The 22,375-nt window shown below is 28.1% G+C and overlaps 3 protein-coding genes across 3 annotated transcripts; 1 reads left to right on the top strand and 2 right to left on the bottom strand.

The window, feature by feature from the left end:
- Nucleotides 1-6,809: 6,809 nt before the first annotated feature.
- On the bottom strand, nt 6,810-12,918 carry LOC132929382 (very long-chain specific acyl-CoA dehydrogenase, mitochondrial). Its single transcript, XM_060994703.1, has 8 exons — nt 12,531-12,918; nt 11,010-11,211; nt 10,727-10,945; nt 8,801-8,922; nt 8,166-8,736; nt 7,742-8,098; nt 7,471-7,683; nt 6,810-7,378 (listed from the first exon to the last, which is right to left on the bottom strand). The coding sequence occupies exons 1-8, from the start codon at nt 12,608-12,610 to the stop codon at nt 7,241-7,243; spliced, it is 1,902 nt and encodes a 633-aa protein (XP_060850686.1). The 5' UTR covers nt 12,611-12,918; the 3' UTR covers nt 6,810-7,240.
- Nucleotides 12,919-15,483: 2,565 nt separating this feature from the next.
- On the top strand, nt 15,484-18,718 carry LOC132930949 (nuclear protein AMMECR1). The gene is made up of 4 exons (XM_060997072.1): nt 15,484-16,004; nt 16,248-16,358; nt 16,673-16,878; nt 17,017-18,718. The coding sequence occupies exons 1-4, from the start codon at nt 15,778-15,780 to the stop codon at nt 17,181-17,183; spliced, it is 711 nt and encodes a 236-aa protein (XP_060853055.1). The 5' UTR covers nt 15,484-15,777; the 3' UTR covers nt 17,184-18,718.
- Nucleotides 18,719-20,400: 1,682 nt separating this feature from the next.
- On the bottom strand, nt 20,401-21,930 carry LOC132930950 (uncharacterized). The gene is made up of 5 exons (XM_060997073.1): nt 21,702-21,930; nt 21,461-21,619; nt 21,230-21,401; nt 21,045-21,170; nt 20,401-20,948 (listed from the first exon to the last, which is right to left on the bottom strand). Exons 2-5 carry the CDS (start codon nt 21,577-21,579, stop codon nt 20,691-20,693), a joined length of 675 nt encoding a protein of 224 aa, XP_060853056.1. The 5' UTR covers nt 21,580-21,619; nt 21,702-21,930; the 3' UTR covers nt 20,401-20,690.
- Between the last annotated feature and the right edge of the window lie 445 nt (nt 21,931-22,375).

Below are 22,375 nucleotides of genomic sequence, written 5' to 3'. Positions count from 1 at the left end.
TTTATTTATATAATTGTTACTGAGCAACATACTAGTCAAATTCAAATTCATAATTCATAATAATTATTATTTTTTATTATTATTACCTTTATAATAGTCATACCTCACAATTAATACAAAGTTTGTAACCTCGCTCAGCATAGTATAATATCTACCTATGTTATTACTTATTAATTGAACGTCCCGGTGTTGTCAATAAATCAATTTCAATTTTCAATTGACTACAAATTTTAATTTTAAAGTTTGTATAATAATATCTTTATAAGGTATATATGAGAGGACCATCTGATTTATCAACTACAATTAATAAAGTGCCTATTATTGTTTCAACGGTATTTTAATGAGCGTATTTAACGATCTTGATGATAAAACAGCAATCTAATAATGGCTAATATTATAATACAATGATAATAATGTATATGTTTATTGAAACGAGGAAAGACAATATTTTTGTTTTTTGTTTACTTTTATGTATCTACGACCTAAATTGTAGGTAGAAAATTAGATGAATGAAAGTACAAAGTACCATATTATGCAAAAATATTGATATTACTTACCTATTATATTATATTTATTACTTATATGGCTAATAAAAAATATTTTTCATATATATATTTTATTTAGCTTAGTAACGTTTACATTATAGTAGGTAGAGATCAATTAGTAAAACGTATTATTATTTATCAGTAAATATTTTTTTTGCCTGCAATTACAAATTAGATTAACACTTTCAATTGATCTATATTTATGTTTATATCTATATAGCTGAACACTTATTTAAAACTCATTAATTTAATAGAAATCGAACTCAACAATTAAGAGATTATTTAAATAAATATAAACAAACTTGAAACTGATATCTATATAATATTAATACATATGATTCAGAATCAGTACTACATGTATTTATATTAGTAGTATTATATCATAAAGTAATTTGAGAATTAATAATTTTTAATGATGATTTTCTACAACTTAATATTCCGATTAATTACGATGTCCAATTTAGGCATCTAATAGTGCTTATAGTGCTTATACTACAATTTTACCTACCTAATATACGCCTGTCATGGCCACATGCGACAACGTAGTTCGTAGCAGTCAATATTATCTACAATATTATTATTGCATTCTAGTTTTGTGTTTTTAGTTTAGATATTAAAATGATTTATTATCAAAGTTAAAGGTATGAACATTATCTGTGTTCTCTCGTTGGATTTTTACATTTTCATTTTTAAGCAAGTTATGAACATTATTAAATTTGTATATTCTACATACTATCATAATTTATTACAATATTGTAAAAAGTCAACGATAGAACACAGTTATTTTTTTCATGTTCTTACCATCATTAAGTTTTATTATAGATTTATTAACTTTAATATTTTTTAAGCTAATAAAACTGGAACTGCTAAATCTAAATATTGGTATGTTGTGCGTTACATAGATGGAGTCAAAACATAATATGTGGGTGCGATATCTTCATCATGTAGTTTATGATACATTACACGCATATAGAAAGTGCACTTGCATGGCATTGAAAGTGACGATTGACTAACGAGTGTTCTTTATCATGAGTATAAATTAAAATCACATGATATGACATAAAAGGTCAGATATGAGTATTCTGCCGATTGATATAGAGCCTTAGATACGTAGTAAACTAGTAAATAATCATAAATGTAAGATATACATTTTTAAATATAATTTTTCTACTACAAAAAATATACATGTATTTACTATGGAAACATAGGAATTTGGTACCTACATAATATGGTCTAAATACAATGTGGCAATGCAGTATGCATGTACCTATCTAATATACAAATAATTGCAGAAATGCGCTATAGTAGTGCTTAATATGTGCTTAAATTATTATGTATTAGATATTAAGTTATTGATAGGTATATTAATGTAATATAATATAGGTGCTTGTTTATTTTGCGTACGACGATCTATTATTCGGTTGGAAAACGTCGATAATTGGGGATCATGATATTTATATTGTTTTTTTGAATTGATGTCAAGTTATTGCTAAACAAATAATATTATACAATACAACTGTCAATAGCAATATGCAACAGTTTTGTATTTTTATGACTTCCGTCTAATATAATTTGAAAAACGAATTGCTATGTTGACAAGTAAAAACTACATGTGTGTATAGTATAGAATCATTAATCATTATATACCACTTAATCAAAAGCCTTATAAATATTATATGTATCTACATGTAATATATTATACACTATGTATTATACTATAGCGTTATATATAGGTAGGTACATTATACACATCCACATGTCAAATGTATGTAGATACATAATAATATAGTATAACCAGTATAGGGTTATTGTTGAATCACTCGTATTATATATTGAGTATATAGATTATAGGTAAGTATTAGGTGTAATACGCATTAAAACCTATAACGTCTTGCCCTAGTACATTCTAAGTTTATGATCCACACACAAAATTCAATTTGGCCACAAGCGTTAACTTTTACTGAATTACGATGGTGTAGGTACGTTTATCGCTTTATGCTAGTTCTTTTTAAGACCTTAACGACTCATATGCATGGTTTGTATAGCCTAATTCAATAATTAAAGGTTGAACGTCAAAATTCGCAAGGCAAAGTATAACACATACTCGTTTTATATGCTCGGAAACACATAAATTACATTAAAACAAACATTTCATTTTTATAATACTATACCCATTATTGAAACCCTTGAGATAGTCATTCGCCTGTTGCACGTACACTCGCACTCCTGCCGACAACTGCAAGTAGCGCGGGATTCTTCTCGCACATATGGCAACGTGATGGCATTTAAAAGACATATTATTAATACTATAATATATATTGTGTTTCCTCAGCAAAATTTGCTTCTTGGCCTCTACCTATGTCCTATATATATATATATGTATATTAGTGACTAAAACGCTGAAACATAGATTATGATATATATTATGTCCCTATGCTCCATATATATTGTATTATTATGTTAACGATAGTCTGTTTGTCTGCTCCGTCTATATATATTATAGGTGCATAATAAGGTACATTATACAATTATAATAGGTGCTATAACATAAAAATGCTAAAAATAAGTATTAACTTTACTAATGATGTAACTTCAGGCCTCAGTATTTTAAATAGTCCAATGACGTAGAAAAACGAATTTTATATGTAATTATTTAATTTTTTTTAAGACTCTAGTCTAAAATTTTAAATATTAAAAAAATTGTATTTTTAATAGCAAATTATAATGTATAGTGATTCACCAAACATGCTCAACCCCCATTTTTTGATTTATAATTATAAATATATTGAAATTCTGATTTTTGAAACTGATTTGAATTTTTAACAATAAAGATGAAAAATTTATAAAAAAAAAAAATTGAGAATTGTGAATGTGATATGTTTTCAATATTTTTTAACTACTGTACCTAAGAAAACCCTAATAAAGTAATTATACTTACCGAATATTATATTTTTCAACTTTTTATACCTACCAAGAAATGAAAATGGTATCAACATAAATCGAAAAATAACTAATTTATTGATGACAATTCCAAATGTATATTGTTATACGAGACACGAGTACCTACCTATTGGTTTTTACATACTGGTCACATATTATTTAGCTCATAAAATCTAAAACAATTTGAAAGTAATGTAAAAATTATATCTAAAAAATACTGGTAATACTACATTTAGTGAAAATTTCAAATATCTATCTATTATTAATAGGTAATTGTTATCGACGCTGTTGGATGACTTGAATGGAAAAAATGGCAAAAATGGAAAACGGGACGTGCGGTTGACCAAACTATTGTAGGCAGTAACACTAGTAACAGTATCCGACAATAAGCCCGATAAGTGCGTTTTAATACTTTTTAAGATAACGAATGTTCACTAGTTGTTATTTTATTGAATAATTACAAACTTACAATCAGTATTTTTTAATACAAAAAAAAGTAAATAGGATGACTGATACAACAAACATAATAAATAACATAACATACCTAACTATTTATGTTGTTAACTTATTTAGGAGGTTGCGGCCACCACGCAGTGCCTGTTAGAGGTGGTTTGGTTAGTTGTCAGGAAGAATGATAGATCATAGATGAGAGGGTTAGAACGGTGTCAGAATTTAGAGTGAAACCTATGAGTGTTCACTGTTAAAAATTAAAATATAGCCTGTATTTGCTGGCATCAACATCTTAGCCTTTGCCCTTCAAGTATGACAATATAGAGGGAACGGTTTTCATAAATTATGTTGATTCAATTGATATAGTATAACCGATAAACTGGTATTATATAAATAAATAATATTATAAAATAGCTAGTTTGTAACAAGAAATTTTCTTTTTTACTAAAACCTTGATTTAATGAAAATATATAGATATTATTTAAAAAAAACACCACAGTAAAAACGCATTCTTATAAACACACAACATCCTTCACTTTTTAGTAGCATATTGAACTAACTAGGTAGTTCTTCTTAGTACATTTTAGATTTAATATATCTACCTAACTATATAAAATATTTACAATAAATCTATAATACACAGTACCTACCTTTTTAATTACAAAAATACATATATAAGTAGGTACCTGAGTTATTTATGGTCAACCACCATATCTTAGTATCCTACATTTTTTTTAGTCCATATAATTTATTATAATTCTGATTTTTGAAGTTTAACTTATAACTATTAAAGTATAAATCTTTGTACGGGCTAAGACAGTATTTTAAAATTCTTAGATTTTTATACCATTATATAAAAGTGTTATGAGAAATTGAGAATATGTGATGCTACGAGCTTATTTTGCTGTTACCTAATTGTTAAGTAGAGGACTTTTTTTGTTGGTGTATAAAAATCGAAATCTGAACGACTAATTTATAAGTTATTACCTAACTAATCATGTATGTAGCCGTGTAGGCACCTACTATCTTGATTCTTGAAAATATAGGCAATGTAAGAAAGAAACCTAGTTTGGACACGTTTGAGTCTGAGTACATACCTATCTAGCTAAGTAAGGAAGTCCCACACAACCGCTCCGTATTCCGTAAATTTAACGTACCTACCTAGCTAGCTATTAGGTAAATACTGAGACCACGAGCAGAGGAAAATTGTTTGGTATTGCGTTTAATAAATCCGAAGTATCTTAGAGCTTTACCTGCGGTGACATTTATGCAATGCTCAAAGTTTAATGATTAATGAGTAGTGAATACGGAGATTCTTATAATAAAAAACACGGTCAAGAATATGGTGCCAAAAAAAATAATAGGTAGTTAGGTAGTTATGGTGAATGGAGACCGCTATTCCTGTCTTGAAAAAGTCATAACATGATATTTGTTTATATTAATTATTAAAGCAAAACCAATACCTGGGTCCTGGGTACTGTACTACTGTGTGTTCAGCTTGCAAAAATTTCGCGTTCAGATTGTAAAATAAGACATTGAATAGTCATTGATTAGGATTGTACATTTTAAAGAAAACTTTTATGTCGTCTGCAAAGTGTAAAGAGAAGAAATCTAGCCTTTGCGATCCACTTACCAAACTGAGTTCACAAATAGAATAAATTGAAGGAGACTAAGGTGACTTCCTTGAGAGACACCAGATGGTATCACTGATAGGTCAGAGATAGAATTTTTGACTTTTACAAATCGTTTTCTGCCAGTGATGTACAACCAGGAAAGAAGGGGATTTCCAATACCTAAAGACTTTAGCACCATTATTAGAAAACTATGGTCCATACTCCATTGTGTCAAATGATTTTTGAAATCTGTTAAGATGACATCACCAGATCACCTCCCAACTTCTGTGCTCGGTAACTTTTGATAAATAGGTAAGAAATGAATGCAACAGAACTTGTCAAGGTCGATTTTTGTGGCCTAAAACCATGTTGCATTATTCTTTAAATACTAAGGAAATAGTAGGTACATGATAATAGGTTATGAAAGTATGAAATTTCCTAGATTGTGAACTAGTGTCGGGTACCTACTATTTACTAGACTGAATATTATATAAATATTTATTTTATATTTAACCGTGATGGAATATGCTCCTTTAGTGTATTAACTCAGAAACTACTTATTCAAATTTCAATTTAGCAACATTAACATGTAAAAGTTAATCATATGCTCAACAAACAGCAAAAAATATGGTTATCATTGAAAAACAATAAAACATAGAAATTTGCAATGTTTGCGCCCACACAGGAAATTCTTTTAGTTTTATAACAAAAGTACTTATTTGAAAACATGGTTTTTAAGTAAACTTTTCACAACTTCAAAAATCAAAATTTGAATAAATCAATAAATACATGTGTGGATGAACATTTAAGATAAATCACTTTATATGTGTAAATAAATAAAAGATGTGCAGATAGGAACAATCCCGGTTAAAAAAAAATATAAAATGGTATAAAATATTTAGGAAACAAGTCTCCACGTTTGGTTTAGAAGTAAACAAAATATGTTGTATAATTAACATATAGCAGCATGTTGAAGATGGGTTGTACTTAAATTTAAGTTGTGAGTTTTATGACTGTTAATATCTTCTTTTTACATTCATTTTTAGGTTTTGTTCTAGAGCTCTAATAAATTTGAAAAAATAAATTAACAGTTTAACTGCTGATTGTTCAATATTAGATTATCAATGTTTTCATTAAAATAATCTGCTTTAGATCATAAATTTGAACAAGTTAAATTATATAAAATAAAACATATAGGGTTTGGTACATACAATTACCAAGTATCAAAACTATTTTTATAATACAGTAACTACTATATAAATAAATAAATATATATATATATATATATTATATGCAATTACAAAACATAATTATAAACAAAATTAATTATTTAAATCAATTATTTCAAACCAGACTGACAATATTCATTTATTAAACAAGTTACAATAAACACAATATAAAATATAAAATACTTAACAAAAAAAAAAAAAATCAAATCACATAAATTAAAAAAGACAAACAATGATAATTTATTAACAAATTTTAAAATTTTATCAAGTCAGATTTTAGTATTTTTTATAAATGAAAACATAGTTTAAAATTAATAAAACAAATTGAATATAAGCTCGTTTAATTCATTTCTATTACTCAGATACAAGAAATATACAAAAATAACCACCTTACCCTAACTTAAGTGACTCAATGTTAATATAAATTAATTATTACGGAATATAATACTCCATTTTAAATAGTTTACAAATTTAGAGGATTGGGTTGAACTAACCCACCACTTTCACACATTTGTTCAGCAATATTACTCATTTTTGAAAAGTTATCTAAGTTCTTGCCCGACTTCAGTTGCAATAAATTGCTCGCTACTCTGTCACTCGCCTAAAAATAAAAAATAAATTATAAATAAAATATGTACATGCATAGGTAATATAAGTAATGCATATTATACATAAAATGTCTAGGAGACATACTTCAGAACAATAGACTTGGGTCAGAAGTGCTTCGTAGTCAGCTGTAGGCAAACCCAAGTTGAGTGCTCTTGTTGCACGAGAAAGTACCACAGTCATAGTGTATGTATCGATAGCTGCTTGAGCTAATCTATTTAAAAGGAACTGTTCATCAATAATACCTTTTCCATATTTGATTAAAAGTGATTCTACAGCAGGACCAAAAAGACCAACACTCTAAAAATAACAATAAAATCAATTATATCGATCAAGAAATCTCAAAACATTTACTTACTTGGCCAGCAAGGTTAGCAGCATCTGATAATTTTGGGTGCACTAAGTGTGATAAAGATGGAGCAGAACTAAATCCAACTGAGGAGAGAGCTCGTTTAGTGACTTCTTCAAGAATTAATCCTAAATTTGCAGTTGGATTTTTGAACGCTTTTTGCAATTCTTTAAGATGACTGCCCGCAAACTGGATACCAGTTAAGGCCACAAAGAGCCTTAATATATCATTAGTACCTTCAAATATTCTGAAAATTCTTAAGTCACGCATAACTTTTTCCAAGCCTGTACCTTTCATGTAGCCCATTCCACCTAGTATCTGTATAGCTTCATCACAGACATACCAAGCGGATTCAGATGCAAAGCACTATTGACAAATTATATAACTATATTTATCAATCTTGTATTTCTTAAAATAAATATTTTTTCTATACCTTAGATATTGCTGCTTCTAAATGATAGTCAACAGACCCAGAATCCATGTTTCCAGATATCATATAAGCCATACTTTCTGTCACATAATGCAACATAGCCATGCGAGCCAGTTTCTCTTGTATGCTCCCAAATGAGTCCAAACGTTTACCAAACTGTACTCTGGTGGTAGCATGTTCTACGGCTTTGGCAGTCACAGATCTCATAGTACCAGACAAAGCAGCAGCCATTCCAAATCGTCCATTGTTCAATATATTCATAGCAACTTTAAAACCTTCACCAACACCACCCAAAACATTTTCAATTGGTACCTTGACATCTTCATAAGTCACTTCTGCTGTGTTCGAAGCTTTGATACCCATTTTCTTCTCTGGTGGACTGTTTGATACACCCCCAAATGCTCGTTCCACAATAAAAGCAGTCACCTTATCAACTGTTTTACCAGTCTTCTCATCTTTCACTGGGGTTTGTGCAAATACTGTCATTATCTCTGCCATTCCTCCATTACTAATCCATATTTTATTTCCATTTAGAATAAAATGTTTGCCATCAGGAGATAAAACTGCTCGAGTTCTAAAATTGAAACAATATAAAATATCATATTATTATGATAATATAATTCCTCGAAAAAACATACTTGATAGAACCAGCATCACTACCAGATGACGGTTCAGTCAGACAAAATGCAGCAAATTCTTTATTGGATACTCTAGGTAGATACTTAGCTTTTTGTTCAGGTGTTCCAAATAGCAATATTCCCTGTTATAATTAAAAACCATAATTTTATTATTCAAGTAGATAAATATTTGATGTTGTAATTTATAAGATAATTTTTTTTTAGAAAATATTATGAACTGATTTTTATTTAATAATATTATATTTTATTTTCTATATAAAAACGGAAAACACTCAATATAACTCAATATAAAAACAATATAGTAATTGCAAACAGTTAATTAATATACAAAGAGAGTAAATATACAAATACAAATGAAAATTGGAGAATTCTTAAAATATTATATGATTTAATTATTACAGATAATTTATAATAATAGAAAAGTTAACATGAATTTGTTCTTTTTTTATGCCATACTTTTTTGCAAGTGCTCAACAGTGCAACACAGTTTTTAAGATTGAATATTAAATAAAACCCAAACATTAAAAATCATTTTTAGAATGTCTTTGAAGTTTATAAACAAATATAGCAAAATAACTGTAGAAAAATAAAAGAAAGCAACACTTATATCAAATGAAATCACTAACATATTTTTACTAGGTATATACTATGTACACATCTCTAACTCCTAGGTAATATTATTGACACTTTCAATTCATATGGTTTATTAGAAATCAAAAAGTAAACAAACAATATTATGATCATTGTGAAAAATCTTAAAGTTAAATGAAAGAATTTATAAAGATTTTTTCTAGAATATATCATGTAAGAAAATGTATTTATACGTTACATACTTTTTATTAAAATTACAATTATATGAAAAATTGAAAATGTTGATCTAAAGAATTTATATAGATTATTTTTTTTAGATTTTAAGTCATGCTAAACATGCCATACCAGAGTATTAAGAAAATTTTTTTCTATGTACACAGCAAAATAACTCAATTATTTTGGTATAACACATACAAAACATATTTGTAAATTAGAAAAAGATTTCCATATTTGTATTAACTTTAGTTTTTAATGTGTTTACAATCTTACAGTTTAAATTATCTCACACGTTTTTGTCATTAGTCTTTAATCTCCCACTCTTTCAATACAACTAATGACTGTTTTTCTACTATTATATACCATCATTTAAAAAATATAAAAAACTTAATATTTAATATCGCTTTTTTTGTCAAAAATTATTGCAATAATAAAAATTATTTTATAATTTCCACTTTCGCCACAATATTGTAGAACACGACTTTATTATCATATTATGAATTGTTAGATAGCTATGTATATGTGTATGTTTATTAGTTATCATAAGAAAAATGTAAATTAAAAAAAAAAAACTTTTATCTGCTGGCCTCGAACAACCTATTTCTACCACTGAAAAAGTATCTAACATACGTGCCACACAGCTTAAGTTATATACTAAATACACTGGATAGTGGATCAGTTAAATATAATATTATTTATTTAAATGGTTAGTAAATAAAAATATTACAGAGCTCAATTCTATGTAAAATGAAATGGAAATTGTAAACTATAAAAACTATGTCTTGACCTAGGTCCAAAAGAAAGTGCAAATATAGATGCTTAAAATATACATTATACAATATACATATATAAGTTGGTTGTATAACTAAAATGTTACTTTATATTTCCTCTAATTTTTTTTAAATATTAATGAATGTTATGTGTTTGCATAATATAATATATGCATAATTTAGTATACTGTACTTTGAATTATTCAAATATCTTTAAAATTCTATAGATGTTTAAGAATTCTCAGAGTTGTATCCCAACTAGATAGCGTCCATCAAGTTATTGTATCATTTTATCATTGATTTATAAACCACATCAAATATAATATAATGTGTTGCAAATAATATTTACTTTAAATCCAATGGACTGATGTGCTCCCAAAACAATACCCACAGCTAAATCATGAGCACCAACAATTTCTACCATTCTAGCATATTGAGTGTTGCTGAGTCCCAAACCGCCTAAGTCTTGAGGTACTTGTAAAGAAAAAGCACCCATATCCCATAATCCTTCAAGAGTGTTAGGTTCTACCGTTTCTATCTCATCATTCTTGAGTGGGTTATTGACTTCCTGTAAAAAAATAAAATCAATAAATATAAATTACAATTTTTTTAAATTTTAATTTGCTTAATACTTTGAAAAACTTTGTCACAGGATCTACTAGACTTGTTAACGTTTCAGTTTGTTCGTCGTTTAATACATTAGGGTATGGAAAAACTTGTGAAGTTTGTAACTGACCACGAAACAAGTTCATGGTGAAGGATTTTGATTGTTTAACATCTTTTTTTGAATCTGAGGATTTCTCTGCAGAGTGTGAAGAAGTCGTTGAAAACAATCTGTTTAAACATTTTTATTATAAATTAGTCAAAAGTAAATATCCAAGTAGGTACTATTCAAAATTTGGTTATCTCCTAATGTGTGGTTGACCGCAAAAATATGCAGTATACCAAAATGGATGAGGTCTACCATAACAATATTAAAAATATAAATAAAAAGAAATTTAAATTTATTTTATTTTATTTGAGCTCAAAGTTGTTTTTATTCTTTTACAATATTGTTCAATTTTTCAATTGTAAATGTAAACAATTTTAATAATTAAATAATTATATAGGTAAAACAATACATACCAAACAGTTTATTATTAATTTTAATTGATACTTTTTTAAATTATATGGTATAATAGTTAACAAAAGGTTATCACATAGGTACCCACTCTGGTTAATATATTTTTTTATCGGTTGTTTCATAGAATTTTGATTTAGTAACTAAAATTATATGAAAATTGCAGGTAACTATGTTCAACTTTTCATTATGTGCTAAGTACTCTAATTACCTAAGTCCAAAATATAAGAAAATATATCAGATAATACATTTTAAATCTCAAAAATTAAAATTTAATTCAATTTTAATTAAATTTATAATATTGATGATGAATTGATGAATCTTAAATATTCAAATATTTTGGTTTGATTATGTAGGTATGACGTGTCCTAACAACATAATTTTTATAAATAAAATAATAATTTTAATTCACTTCCTGATTCTTATGTCAATATTATTAAATTGGCATTGTTCTATTTATATTGAAAGTAGATGCATCAAAGCCAAATTAATCATTAGCAATGTATTAGATTGAGTACAAAGGACAATGTTACGTCATTAAGTGAGATAATTATTTTTCTTTTTTTTTTAATAAGCTTCTTAAAAATATTATATTAATTCATTATTTAATATTCCAAAATTTTTAAATAATTAATATAGTAGCAACAAGTCATAAAATTGCTTTACATTAATCTTAAATATATCTATGTATTTAACTATTTTATTTTATTATAATTATTTTTCCTTAATCATAAAAATTAAATAAACTCTATATGCATAGAGATATATCAACTTTTCATACATAATAAATTGTACTATTATATAATTATAATTGTTAGAACAATGAACAATTATACAAAATAAATTAAATTAAAAATGCATAATAAAGAGCACCAATATTGTATATCTGTTTATTTACCCAATTCAGTTTTCTATTTTTATAAATAATTGTTAATATGCTAGCTGCATACTAATCCACACAGTCCACAGATACATTTTACATATAGTTGTGCAACGAATATCAATAAAATTATAGAGTAAAAAAATAACGTACCTTCTAGTTTTCTGAACGGTTCTATATTCTTCTAGTGTTTTTAATTGGTTACGGTTTAATTTATTACATACTTTAAACATTTTTGAATTGGTGATTGGGGAAAAAATTAACAAAAATAAAAAGATATTTAAGAGCAACCACTAGAGCGAGATATAACAAGGAAACGTCCGTGAGTACTGACTAACAGCAAATTTCTTACTAACACGTATTGCGTACGGCTATTACGCACTGGCCACTGTGCCAACTGTTAAGTTCCGTCACTACTCAGCAACACAGTTGTTAATACTCCAAGGCAACAAGCAACGACTAAACTAGTAACTACGCAAGGTCAACCGTTGACGATAATAACAATAAGAGGCCAAGTCAAATCGCCAAAAACAACATAGTCGTGGATTATGATATCCAATATTACAAAACAAAGATAAGACCTTATTGATGAATATTGTTGATAGTACTATCTACAACCGTATATAAAACTTATTTAATTAACAGGTGCTAGGCAGTGGCATACGCAGGGGGGTGTCAGGGAGATATGACATCCCCCTTAAAAATAAGTATCTGTTCAAATTATGAAACGATGACCGAAAAAAAGGTCAATTTGTGCATATAATAATGATTTATGACACTCCCCCTTAAAAAAATCCTGCGTACACCACTGGTGCTAGATATGTACCATCTAGATGTAGGTACTGTGATTGCACAAATTAAAACAAGATTAAAAAAAAACTTTAAAGGCAATTGAAAATTATAAAAAACGAAAAATTAACGCGTTATTAATTTGTGCAAATTGTATTTAATTAAGTAGGTACAATAAAGATTAGGATGATATTATGTATGATACTATTATGTATTTATTTATATTTTATTATGATTAATTTTTATTTTTTAAATACGTACTATTGACTATGAATTAAATAAAATTGTATTAATTATTATTATTATTTGCGAAAAAAATATACTAGGACACTAGGTACTTTATTATAATTATAACAGGTAAATTCGGCGCAAATGGGCTATCAAAATAAATATACCTTTTTTATTTTGGCGCAAATGAGCTGTATCCAAAATGAATTAATTTTTTTTGGCGTAAATGGGCGATGTCCCTTTAATCGTGGTTAATACTATAAAATAGGATTGTATATACTGTTAATAGTCGAGTGCTAGTACATCAGTACACCTAGTGGTGTATTGATAAAAATATTCGTGGGTATACGCCTTCTAGATCTTAGGTGTCAATGATATACCTATAACATTGAATCAAAAAAAAATTTTTCTCGCTTCCCTCGAATTCACTAACAATCTTTATTCTAATTATCAGTACCTATCACTTTGACCAAAGATTAACTTAAAAAAAATAGTACAGTCTAAGAAATTAGAATGGTTACTAACTACCAATAACTTAGTGATTAGTACACTAATCATGATTTCTAGGGCCCGGAACTTGATGCATTTGCATCTTTTTTTCTAACGATTACATTCGAGGGTCGTCTTTACAGAAATTTAATTCATCAAAAATAGAATTTAATAGTACAGTTTTTATTTTGTATTTTTAGGGAATTTTATGCTTCAAGGTCATTTTTGTAAAAATTTTTAGTGCATTTTATTCATTTTTGAAAATTCTAACAGGTATACGGGGCTATACAGCCGTATACCCGCGTATCGTCGTTTATTTAGAGAGTATACGCTAAACCAAAAAATTGAGAAGTAAGTATACGCCGTATACCCCCGTATACCCTCCAATACACCACTGAGTACACCACTATAAAAAAAACAATTAAAAAAGTGTTTTGGTAAATTTGTACTTTTTTTATGTACATATTCAAAGTTTATCTGTATACCTACTAATTGTAATTTAAATGTAAAATCGTTGTTATTAAAATAAATGTACAAACCAAATATTAATTTACATTGTTATGTCTACTTGAAATAAATACCACTAACATTTTGTGATCCATAGAATTATTATTGTGTCTCATAATCATGCCAATAACAAAGACTATTTCAAAATTAAATTTATTTTCATCCGAATTATCTATATTCTGTTTAAAATCTTATTTGAACTGTTGTATCATTATATTATGTCAATGTTCTTGAATCTCCCTTTTGTATATTAAAAATAAATTTATATTATAAATTTGTTGTTACTTGTTAAGTGTAAAATAATAAAACTTACGGAATTATATTATGAAATATGAATATTAAAATTTGAAATTTAAATGTTTTTCAAAATTATCTATTTTGTGTGACATTTTTTTAAATCGATTTTTTATAACTGTATTGAATAACAGTTTTCCTTGATGGGTATACATATTGTTTATACTTTATAATATTTTCATTATATATTATATTTGGCGCACAATTTGAGGGAGGGCTAAGCCCCTCAAAATCAATCGTAACCCCTCAAATGGTTTATATATATCTTCTTCTGCCTTTATGTATTTCAAGGAGCATACACTCAGTATATACATGCAAATTATAATAGCCCCCCAAAAAAACTCAAATTGTGCCTACATATATAAAAAGAATAGTTAAAAATTTAAAACCATTTACAAATTACAAATTTACGACAGTGTAGACTGTAGTTGTAGATGACCCACATTTGGGAATTCACGATAAAGTACAGTGCAGCCGTTCGTTCGGTATTTATTGTCATGAATTAATTATTTAGAATATAATAAATGAAAAAAATGGCAATATGCGAGTATGATGTATGAAGCATGAGCACGATGTTTAAAAAATTTAAATCGTGACCATAAAATATATATTATATTTAGAGCTAATTCGTAGTCGTGGACATTGGACAGTGTGAAAGTGTGATACACTTATGGTTATTTTCCTATGGTTAATGTTACAATTTCACGAAAACAACTGATCAGGGAATATGATTTTCGATTACTCAATAATATTGTAGCCCAGCCATGATAATAGTAATTACTGGTACCAGTCAGTCGGTCAGCTGTTGTTTCCTTTGTGATAAAATAATCCAAAATTTCATTTTCCAGTTAATAAATACGTAAATAGTAAATACTAAATAGTAGTAAATAGTAGAAAACAAGTCGTATTTTTATTCTTCCTTTGTTTGAAATGTCGAATTTTGTTTTTTCTTTACTAAATTGTTATTAGTTTCGACGTTAGGTAGTCGTTTTTAAAATTAAAACGAATAGTATTGTTTAACTTCGATACTATCGTTGTAGAAATCGTTTCGTGTGGTAGTTGTTTTAATACGATCTCTATCCACACGTCTAAAATGTCCGGTTCTTGTGAAACGAACACCAAGAAACAGAAACTCCATCACCATCATCAGGTGTCGTTGGACGTCAATGGTGGTAGCGGCAGTGCATCGACGGCTCCACTTGATGGTGCCGTTCAAAAGATCACTACCCCAGCAATGGGGTATTTCTGTTTTGATACACTATACTCCTATCTGAACAGTTTGGAGCCTCCCAAGAAACCAGATTTCACAAATGATCCATTGTAAGTTCAATGGAAAAAGGTAATATTAGACCTTATGCAACTATAGGAAAACATTGGGTAACATTTCTGTGCACCTGTGGAGGTAGTTAAAGCTATTAACATTGTCACCTGAAATCATACCCTGTTGCAATAATGATGTGTTACTGTTGGTTTTCCTCTGCTTTTTTTTATTATTTATAGTAGGGGCATTGTTCCGAAATCATTATAGCTTTTATATAGGTAATGTGATTGTTTTTGTTTCAGTCCTCTGTTCGTAACATGGGAGACCGGAATAGACAAGAAACTCAGGGGGTGTATCGGCACATTCAATTCAATTGCTTTACACAGTGGCTTACGCGAATACGCTATAACAAGGTAATTATAAACATTAAATTTTAAAAGATTACTGAACATGATCAGAAAATACTAAAATCGAATAATTTAAGTTCTTCCTACAATTTAGATTTTTTATTTAAACATAAAATGTATTTCAAATTTATTGATTGCTCATTTAAAATGCTTATAAATTAATATTAGTATGAATTTTTAAAACTATTATTAACACAATAACATGTTTTAAAAAAATAAAAAAATTACAATATGGATAATTTAGTATATAACTTCAACACAATATTTTTATTTAATAATTAATGCATTTTTATACTAAATTTATTATTTTTCTTTAATAGTGCACTGAGAGATTCAAGGTTCAAACCAATCTCAAGCGACGAATTGAACCGATTACATGTAACCATATCGATATTGTTACACTTCGAGGAAGGCAAAGATTACAACGATTGGGAAATCGGCGTTCACGGTATACGCATTGAATTTCAAAATGAACGTGGACTGAGGCGCACCGCTACTTATTTACCAGAAGTAGCTGAAGAACAAGGTAATACAAATAATAGTTATGCATAATCAAACCTATTTTTAAAGTTTAATGTGTACTAAAATGTTCTAAACTTGTTAATTTTAATAAATTCTTCATTTTCCCTATAAAATAGTTATATAGAAATTAATTTTTTCACAGGCTGGGACAAAATACAAACTATTGATTCACTCCTGCGTAAAGGAGGTTATCGAGGACATGTAACACCTGAGACTCGTCGCTCTTTAAAATTGACTAGATACCAAAGCGAAACTGTATCAGTCAGTTTTCAAGATTATATGAATCATATGCAGACTCAACGTTGCTAGCAGCATCTTTGGGGCCAACAAGACACAGTGGCCCCTCAAATACCAACACTGCCGATTTTTAAACACCCAAACATGTATTTAACTCATTCACGTCCCTTATCACAGTCAAAGTATTTCCAACTACAAGCATCACCAATTTATTTTAACTATCCAATATAATATAAAACCAGATGACCAATAAAACAAAATAAGTTTATGAAAATTTCCCAACTGTTGTGATTTTAATATAAAAGATATTTTATTTTCCCATTTTTGATGGTTTTTGTGTAATAATTTAATAATGAATAAGATTTTGGAGTTGACATTCAAAACATAATTATTTATTTAATATACTAAAACTTTTAATTATGATTTTAAAATGAATTCTTATTTCCATTTTACTTTAAACTATGCTTGTAACAGACAATTTAATTTCTTAAAAGGAAATCCTTGCATTGTTTGTTTTCTATCTCTAACCCATACACAACATAGCAAATTTGTAATCAGCAGAACTAATCTTTTGCTATTATCTTTAATATTAAAATGAATTATATTAAATATTATCAATCTAAGAACATTATTGTCATAATAATGAATTTAATCACTATTAAAGTGAACAATACAAGATTTCTTCTAACCGTCACAAATTTGATATTGTGCATGAATCAATAAAAGGAAACAAATAGTTCTCTGATATCTTAATAATTCAAATTCAACAATTATTTAGGTATATAATTAGCATCTTTCCTTAACTAGGTGGATTAATGAAACTTCCATTATTACTACATTTTTTTAAAATCTTCAAATTTTATAATTTATTATTTAAAACTTAAAAAGTCATTAATAATAGAAATATCAATTATTTTTAAGTTTAATAATAATGCATTAAATAAGTAAAAAAAAATCAAAGAGCTTTTAAAATTTAATTTAAAGTTATTTAAGTATTAAACTTTAAAACTATATTATAGTTATTAATTAATAATTAATATGTATATACAATTTTAAATTTTTTTCATTGAGTTAATATATAATAATATTATTAATTCATTTTATTAATCTTGGTTGTATTAAAAACAGAATATATCAATTTTTAATGTTAACGTTTTATGAAGAAAAATAGTTTTATTTTCTAAAAAGCGTTATAAAACCTATTATGTGTTCACTAACTTCAAAGAAAGTTTGTTTATAAAAACATGGTTTTAATTTTTGTCATACAATTTTTCTGACTGGTATTTGACTAAATTATATACTTTTAATCTATTAAATATCAACTGTCTATATATTCTAAATTTAAAAGATACTTCAGAGGCTGACCTGTGTGCAGAGGTATGATCTTTACTTCATGACAGGCAGATAACTGTTCATTGCCTAACTGCCACCCAACACAACTGGTTGCTTGCTGGAGACTAATATAAACGTAGTACAGATAATGTGACTATATTATAAGTTGAACAATAATCATGATATAGTTTTTGTTTGACATTAGTTATAAAGTATTATATTATTTTATACTAATTATATTATTTTGCTAAATATATTGCAATTCAAATTATTAATTTATTTCATTTATAATTAATATGAATATACAATAACTAGGTATTTACTGTCTTATGATGCGAGGGATATCCAGAAAGCAAGAGTACTGAGGCTCTCACGCCGTAGCGAATATTTTTTTACTATGTTCGCTACACTTTTATAAGCTTTACTCCTCTCCTTTATATCAAGACCATAACAAGTTCAGTACGTTGAAAACTGTGGTCACAAGAATTTTTCTCGTGAAACATGTTGATCGAGTTTGCCACCAAGTCCAAAATCCGCGCTGTCATTCATTACCTCTTTGGAACGCTATAAACTGGAGGGTGATAATTTTCTCAAGTCTATTGTTACTGGAGATGAAACTTGGGTTGCACATTAAACGCCTGAAACCCAGAGACAGTCCGAACACTAGCGTCACATCAATTCACCCTCAACCAAAAAGTTCAAAATCACCATTTCAGTCAAAAAAATCATGGCATCAGTGTTTTGGGGACCACAAAGGCATCATATTGATTGAATATTTACCTCAATCCTCAGGGGGAGACCATCAAAGCAGAAAGGTATTGTAAAACCCTAAAAAAATTGAGGGGAGCTATTCAAAATAAAAGGAGGGGCCTGTTAGCCAATATCGTGAAGCAATTTTTTGGATGGGATGTTTTGAACCGCCCTCCATATTCCCCGACCTGGCGCCTTCTGATTACCATATGTTCACTTCCCTGAAGAAGCACATAGGTAGAAAAATTTTTCTACTGACGAGGTGGTGAAGGAGAGGTCAAGGTCAAGAAGTGGACAAAGGAGGTGGCGGCAGACTCGATCGACATGTTTCACGAGAAAAATTCTTGTAACCACAATTTTTAACGTACTGAACTTGTTATGGTCTTGATATGAATAAGAGGACTAAAGCTATACAGCAGTATAGCGAACATGGTAAAAAAATATTCCCTATGGTCGTGAGAGCCTCAGTACTCTTACTTTCTGGATATCTCTCATATACTATATACAATTTTTATACAATAAAATATATTTGTACTTTTTATTGTTATAGAAGTCATTACATTAAATTTTACTAGCAAAAAAACAAAAAAATGTTGGTTGAGAGTTAAAAAATTGTATAGAAACTACTGATAAAACTATGCGTTATATTCAATTATTTCTTCTTTATATGCACTAAGACTTTATAAATTGTGTCCATAACTAAGATGACAGAATCAATACTTCATTAGAGTGAACAATAGACTAACCACCTAACACTTATATTTCTCTTTTAAGAAAAGATTATATAATTTAAATAAAACAATGATATCACTTCATATTTATTTTAAGTACACTACTAAATTCACTATGTATGGTATGAAAAATATAATTTCTCCCCACAATAGAAGTAACTGGTTTCCACAAATCACAATTTTTTTGTTTCTCGCCTCATTTCATTATATACTAACTGACACATTTTTGCCTAAGTGCAGATTCTTTTGTGAATAGCAAGGGTATAAAGTAAAATCTAGGAACCAATTACAAAGACCTTTGTAGAGCGATTAATTAAACATTTAGTCATTTAGATCAAATAACTAATATGTAATCTGAACCAGTAACCGACTACTTATTTATGTACATATTAACTGTCCATATAATATTATATATTCTATAGACAATATGTTAGAATGTAATAGTTACATAATAATAAACAATTACCCCACATAAATATGGAAACTAATCTTAACATTGTTATATTATATTAAAGAGCATAAAACATTTTTATAAGCAAAAATATTCTACATTTTTTAAAATTCTAATACTCTACACAGCGAGAAGACACTAAAGTTCAAATAAAATCAGTTCTTCTGCGCATCCCTAGACAACATCCTGTCATAATGAAATCATTCTTGATATCAGAGTGTAGAATAGAAATGTGCACAATCAACATGTTCTCTCACCGAGCAGAATAATATAATAGTTACAATTAAATTACTCTATCAGTAACATAATGGATCATTATTTATAACTAATTTGTTTACTTTGACGTAATGCTTCTATGTCTTCATTTTGTTGTTGCAACATTTTAATCCTTAAAAACTCAAAATTTTCCATTTGGTAATGACTTATCATATAACTTAATAGTACATGACCAATAACAAATACTGTAAGTCTATTATACAGTGGACGACTTATTTTCGTTACATGTTGAGCAAATTCTTTAATAATATCAGGTCCTTTGGATCCCAAACTAAACGTGTTCATTTTCTGGGCAAACTGAAAGTATAGAGAGTTATGGTAGAATATTTATAGTAATGAAAATCATAATGGAATGTTAAAAAGATTTTTTGAGTACAAATAATATATACTTACCATGTATGTTCCACCAATTGTGCTCATCAACGGATAAACAACTCCTGTGCCCAATTGTATGAACATTGATTGTGTATTAATGCAAATAGGACAATCTTCTTGTAAAATTATTGATCTAGTAGTAATCTATGGAATACAAGGGTTTTATTGTTGTCTTTGTAATGTTATTATACGAGTATACATACTGAAGTTTGATACATTTGATCAAAAATTGACGGGATAAGAACAACTGGTAAAAACAATGTAAAACGTCCATAATTTCTAAGTTGTAATTTTTTGCGGTAAAAATTTAAAATGACCGAACTCGATATAACAACTGCTGATGATAAAATTGGATTACCATGTTTCAGCGCCCATCTAAAAACAATAAAATAGTGCTCGATAAAAGATATTTATGCAATGTGATCGCCACTAACAATTCCATAGTATTTGGCCATTTGTGTATCAGGTCGGTCATGTACTCTATGACCTCCTCTTTTGTGAGACGTATGGCCCCCTTGGGGATTTCTTCTGGTTTCCCCCTTTCGATAAACATAGCGTTTCGACGGCGCACAGAGCACGGACTAAAGGCAAAACTAAAAAAACGAAATAAACTACTATCAACTAAAAACGATTACTATGTCCTTTATGATGGACAAAAATAAAGAGTAACAGTACAAATTTAAAAATCAGTCAGTCAGGAGCAGGACACCGGTAGCGAAATTTTAAAACATGCTACGCCTGATCATTTAACCAATGATCTGCGCATGCGTGTGGACTTATTTTTCAAGTCATGTGTCTGATAACACATTATCTGCCGGACAAGCCGAGTAATGTTATACACATAATGTATTATTATTATTATAGGTATACAGTAGATTCTTATTATATCGAACATAAATATTTTTCGTTATCTCGAACTACGTTGAATTCCCATTGAAATTACCATTACACTTAAAAGCAATAGCGTTTTGCTCTCCATAACTCGAAATAAAATTTATCGTTTTTCGTTGTTATTAACGGATTTTCGTGCGCAAAATGTATCTGCAACTCATCTAACAACACGTGTAAAGTTTCGGAGTTCAAAAACAAATCATTCACCGAAAAAACGTGCATAAATACGACTGTAAATTTATGACTTTTTTAACTAAAAACATGTTTTCGTACTTCCCATTTTCCTCAGCTCTCGTTAGTCGTAGAAACATAATTTAAACACCAAAATAAACTTGAGAAGTTCCTCTAGAGGACTGCGTTCCACTTTTTTGATAGCTTTTTTTTTCTATTTTATATGATTTTTTAAAAAATTTAAAAATTTTGAAAATTTCAAATGCAAATATCTCTGGTTTGAAAAA

This window comes from Rhopalosiphum padi, chromosome 4 (genome assembly GCF_020882245.1).
Source record: "Rhopalosiphum padi isolate XX-2018 chromosome 4, ASM2088224v1, whole genome shotgun sequence".
NCBI classification, from domain to species: domain Eukaryota; kingdom Metazoa; phylum Arthropoda; class Insecta; order Hemiptera; family Aphididae; genus Rhopalosiphum; species Rhopalosiphum padi.
This window is presented reverse-complemented; position numbering and strand designations above follow the sequence as displayed.

What these genes read in the sequence shown, in the direction of transcription:
- LOC132929382 (XM_060994703.1), bottom strand. Translation starts at nt 12,610, where the DNA reads ATGTTTAAAGTATGTAATAAATTAAACCGTAACCAATTAAAAACACTA. An exon ending in CTGTGACAAAGTTTTTCAAA is followed by an intron (nt 10,946 to 11,009) that starts GTATTAAGCAAA and finishes ATTTTTTTACAG; the next exon opens with GAAGTCAATAACCCACTCAA. An exon ending in AGTGATGCTGGTTCTATCAA is followed by an intron (nt 8,737 to 8,800) that starts GTATGTTTTTTC and finishes TTTCAATTTTAG; the next exon opens with AACTCGAGCAGTTTTATCTC.
- LOC132930950 (XM_060997073.1), bottom strand. Translation starts at nt 21,579, where the DNA reads ATGTTTATCGAAAGGGGGAAACCAGAAGAAATCCCCAAGGGGGCCATA. An exon ending in TGGCCAAATACTATGGAATT is followed by an intron (nt 21,402 to 21,460) that starts GTTAGTGGCGAT and finishes TATTGTTTTTAG; the next exon opens with ATGGGCGCTGAAACATGGTA. An exon ending in ATCAAATGTATCAAACTTCA is followed by an intron (nt 21,171 to 21,229) that starts GTATGTATACTC and finishes TGTATTCCATAG; the next exon opens with ATTACTACTAGATCAATAAT.
- LOC132930949 (XM_060997072.1), top strand. Translation starts at nt 15,778, where the DNA reads ATGTCCGGTTCTTGTGAAACGAACACCAAGAAACAGAAACTCCATCAC. An exon ending in GATTTCACAAATGATCCATT is followed by an intron (nt 16,005 to 16,247) that starts GTAAGTTCAATG and finishes TTTTTGTTTCAG; the next exon opens with TCCTCTGTTCGTAACATGGG. An exon ending in CGCGAATACGCTATAACAAG is followed by an intron (nt 16,359 to 16,672) that starts GTAATTATAAAC and finishes TTTCTTTAATAG; the next exon opens with TGCACTGAGAGATTCAAGGT.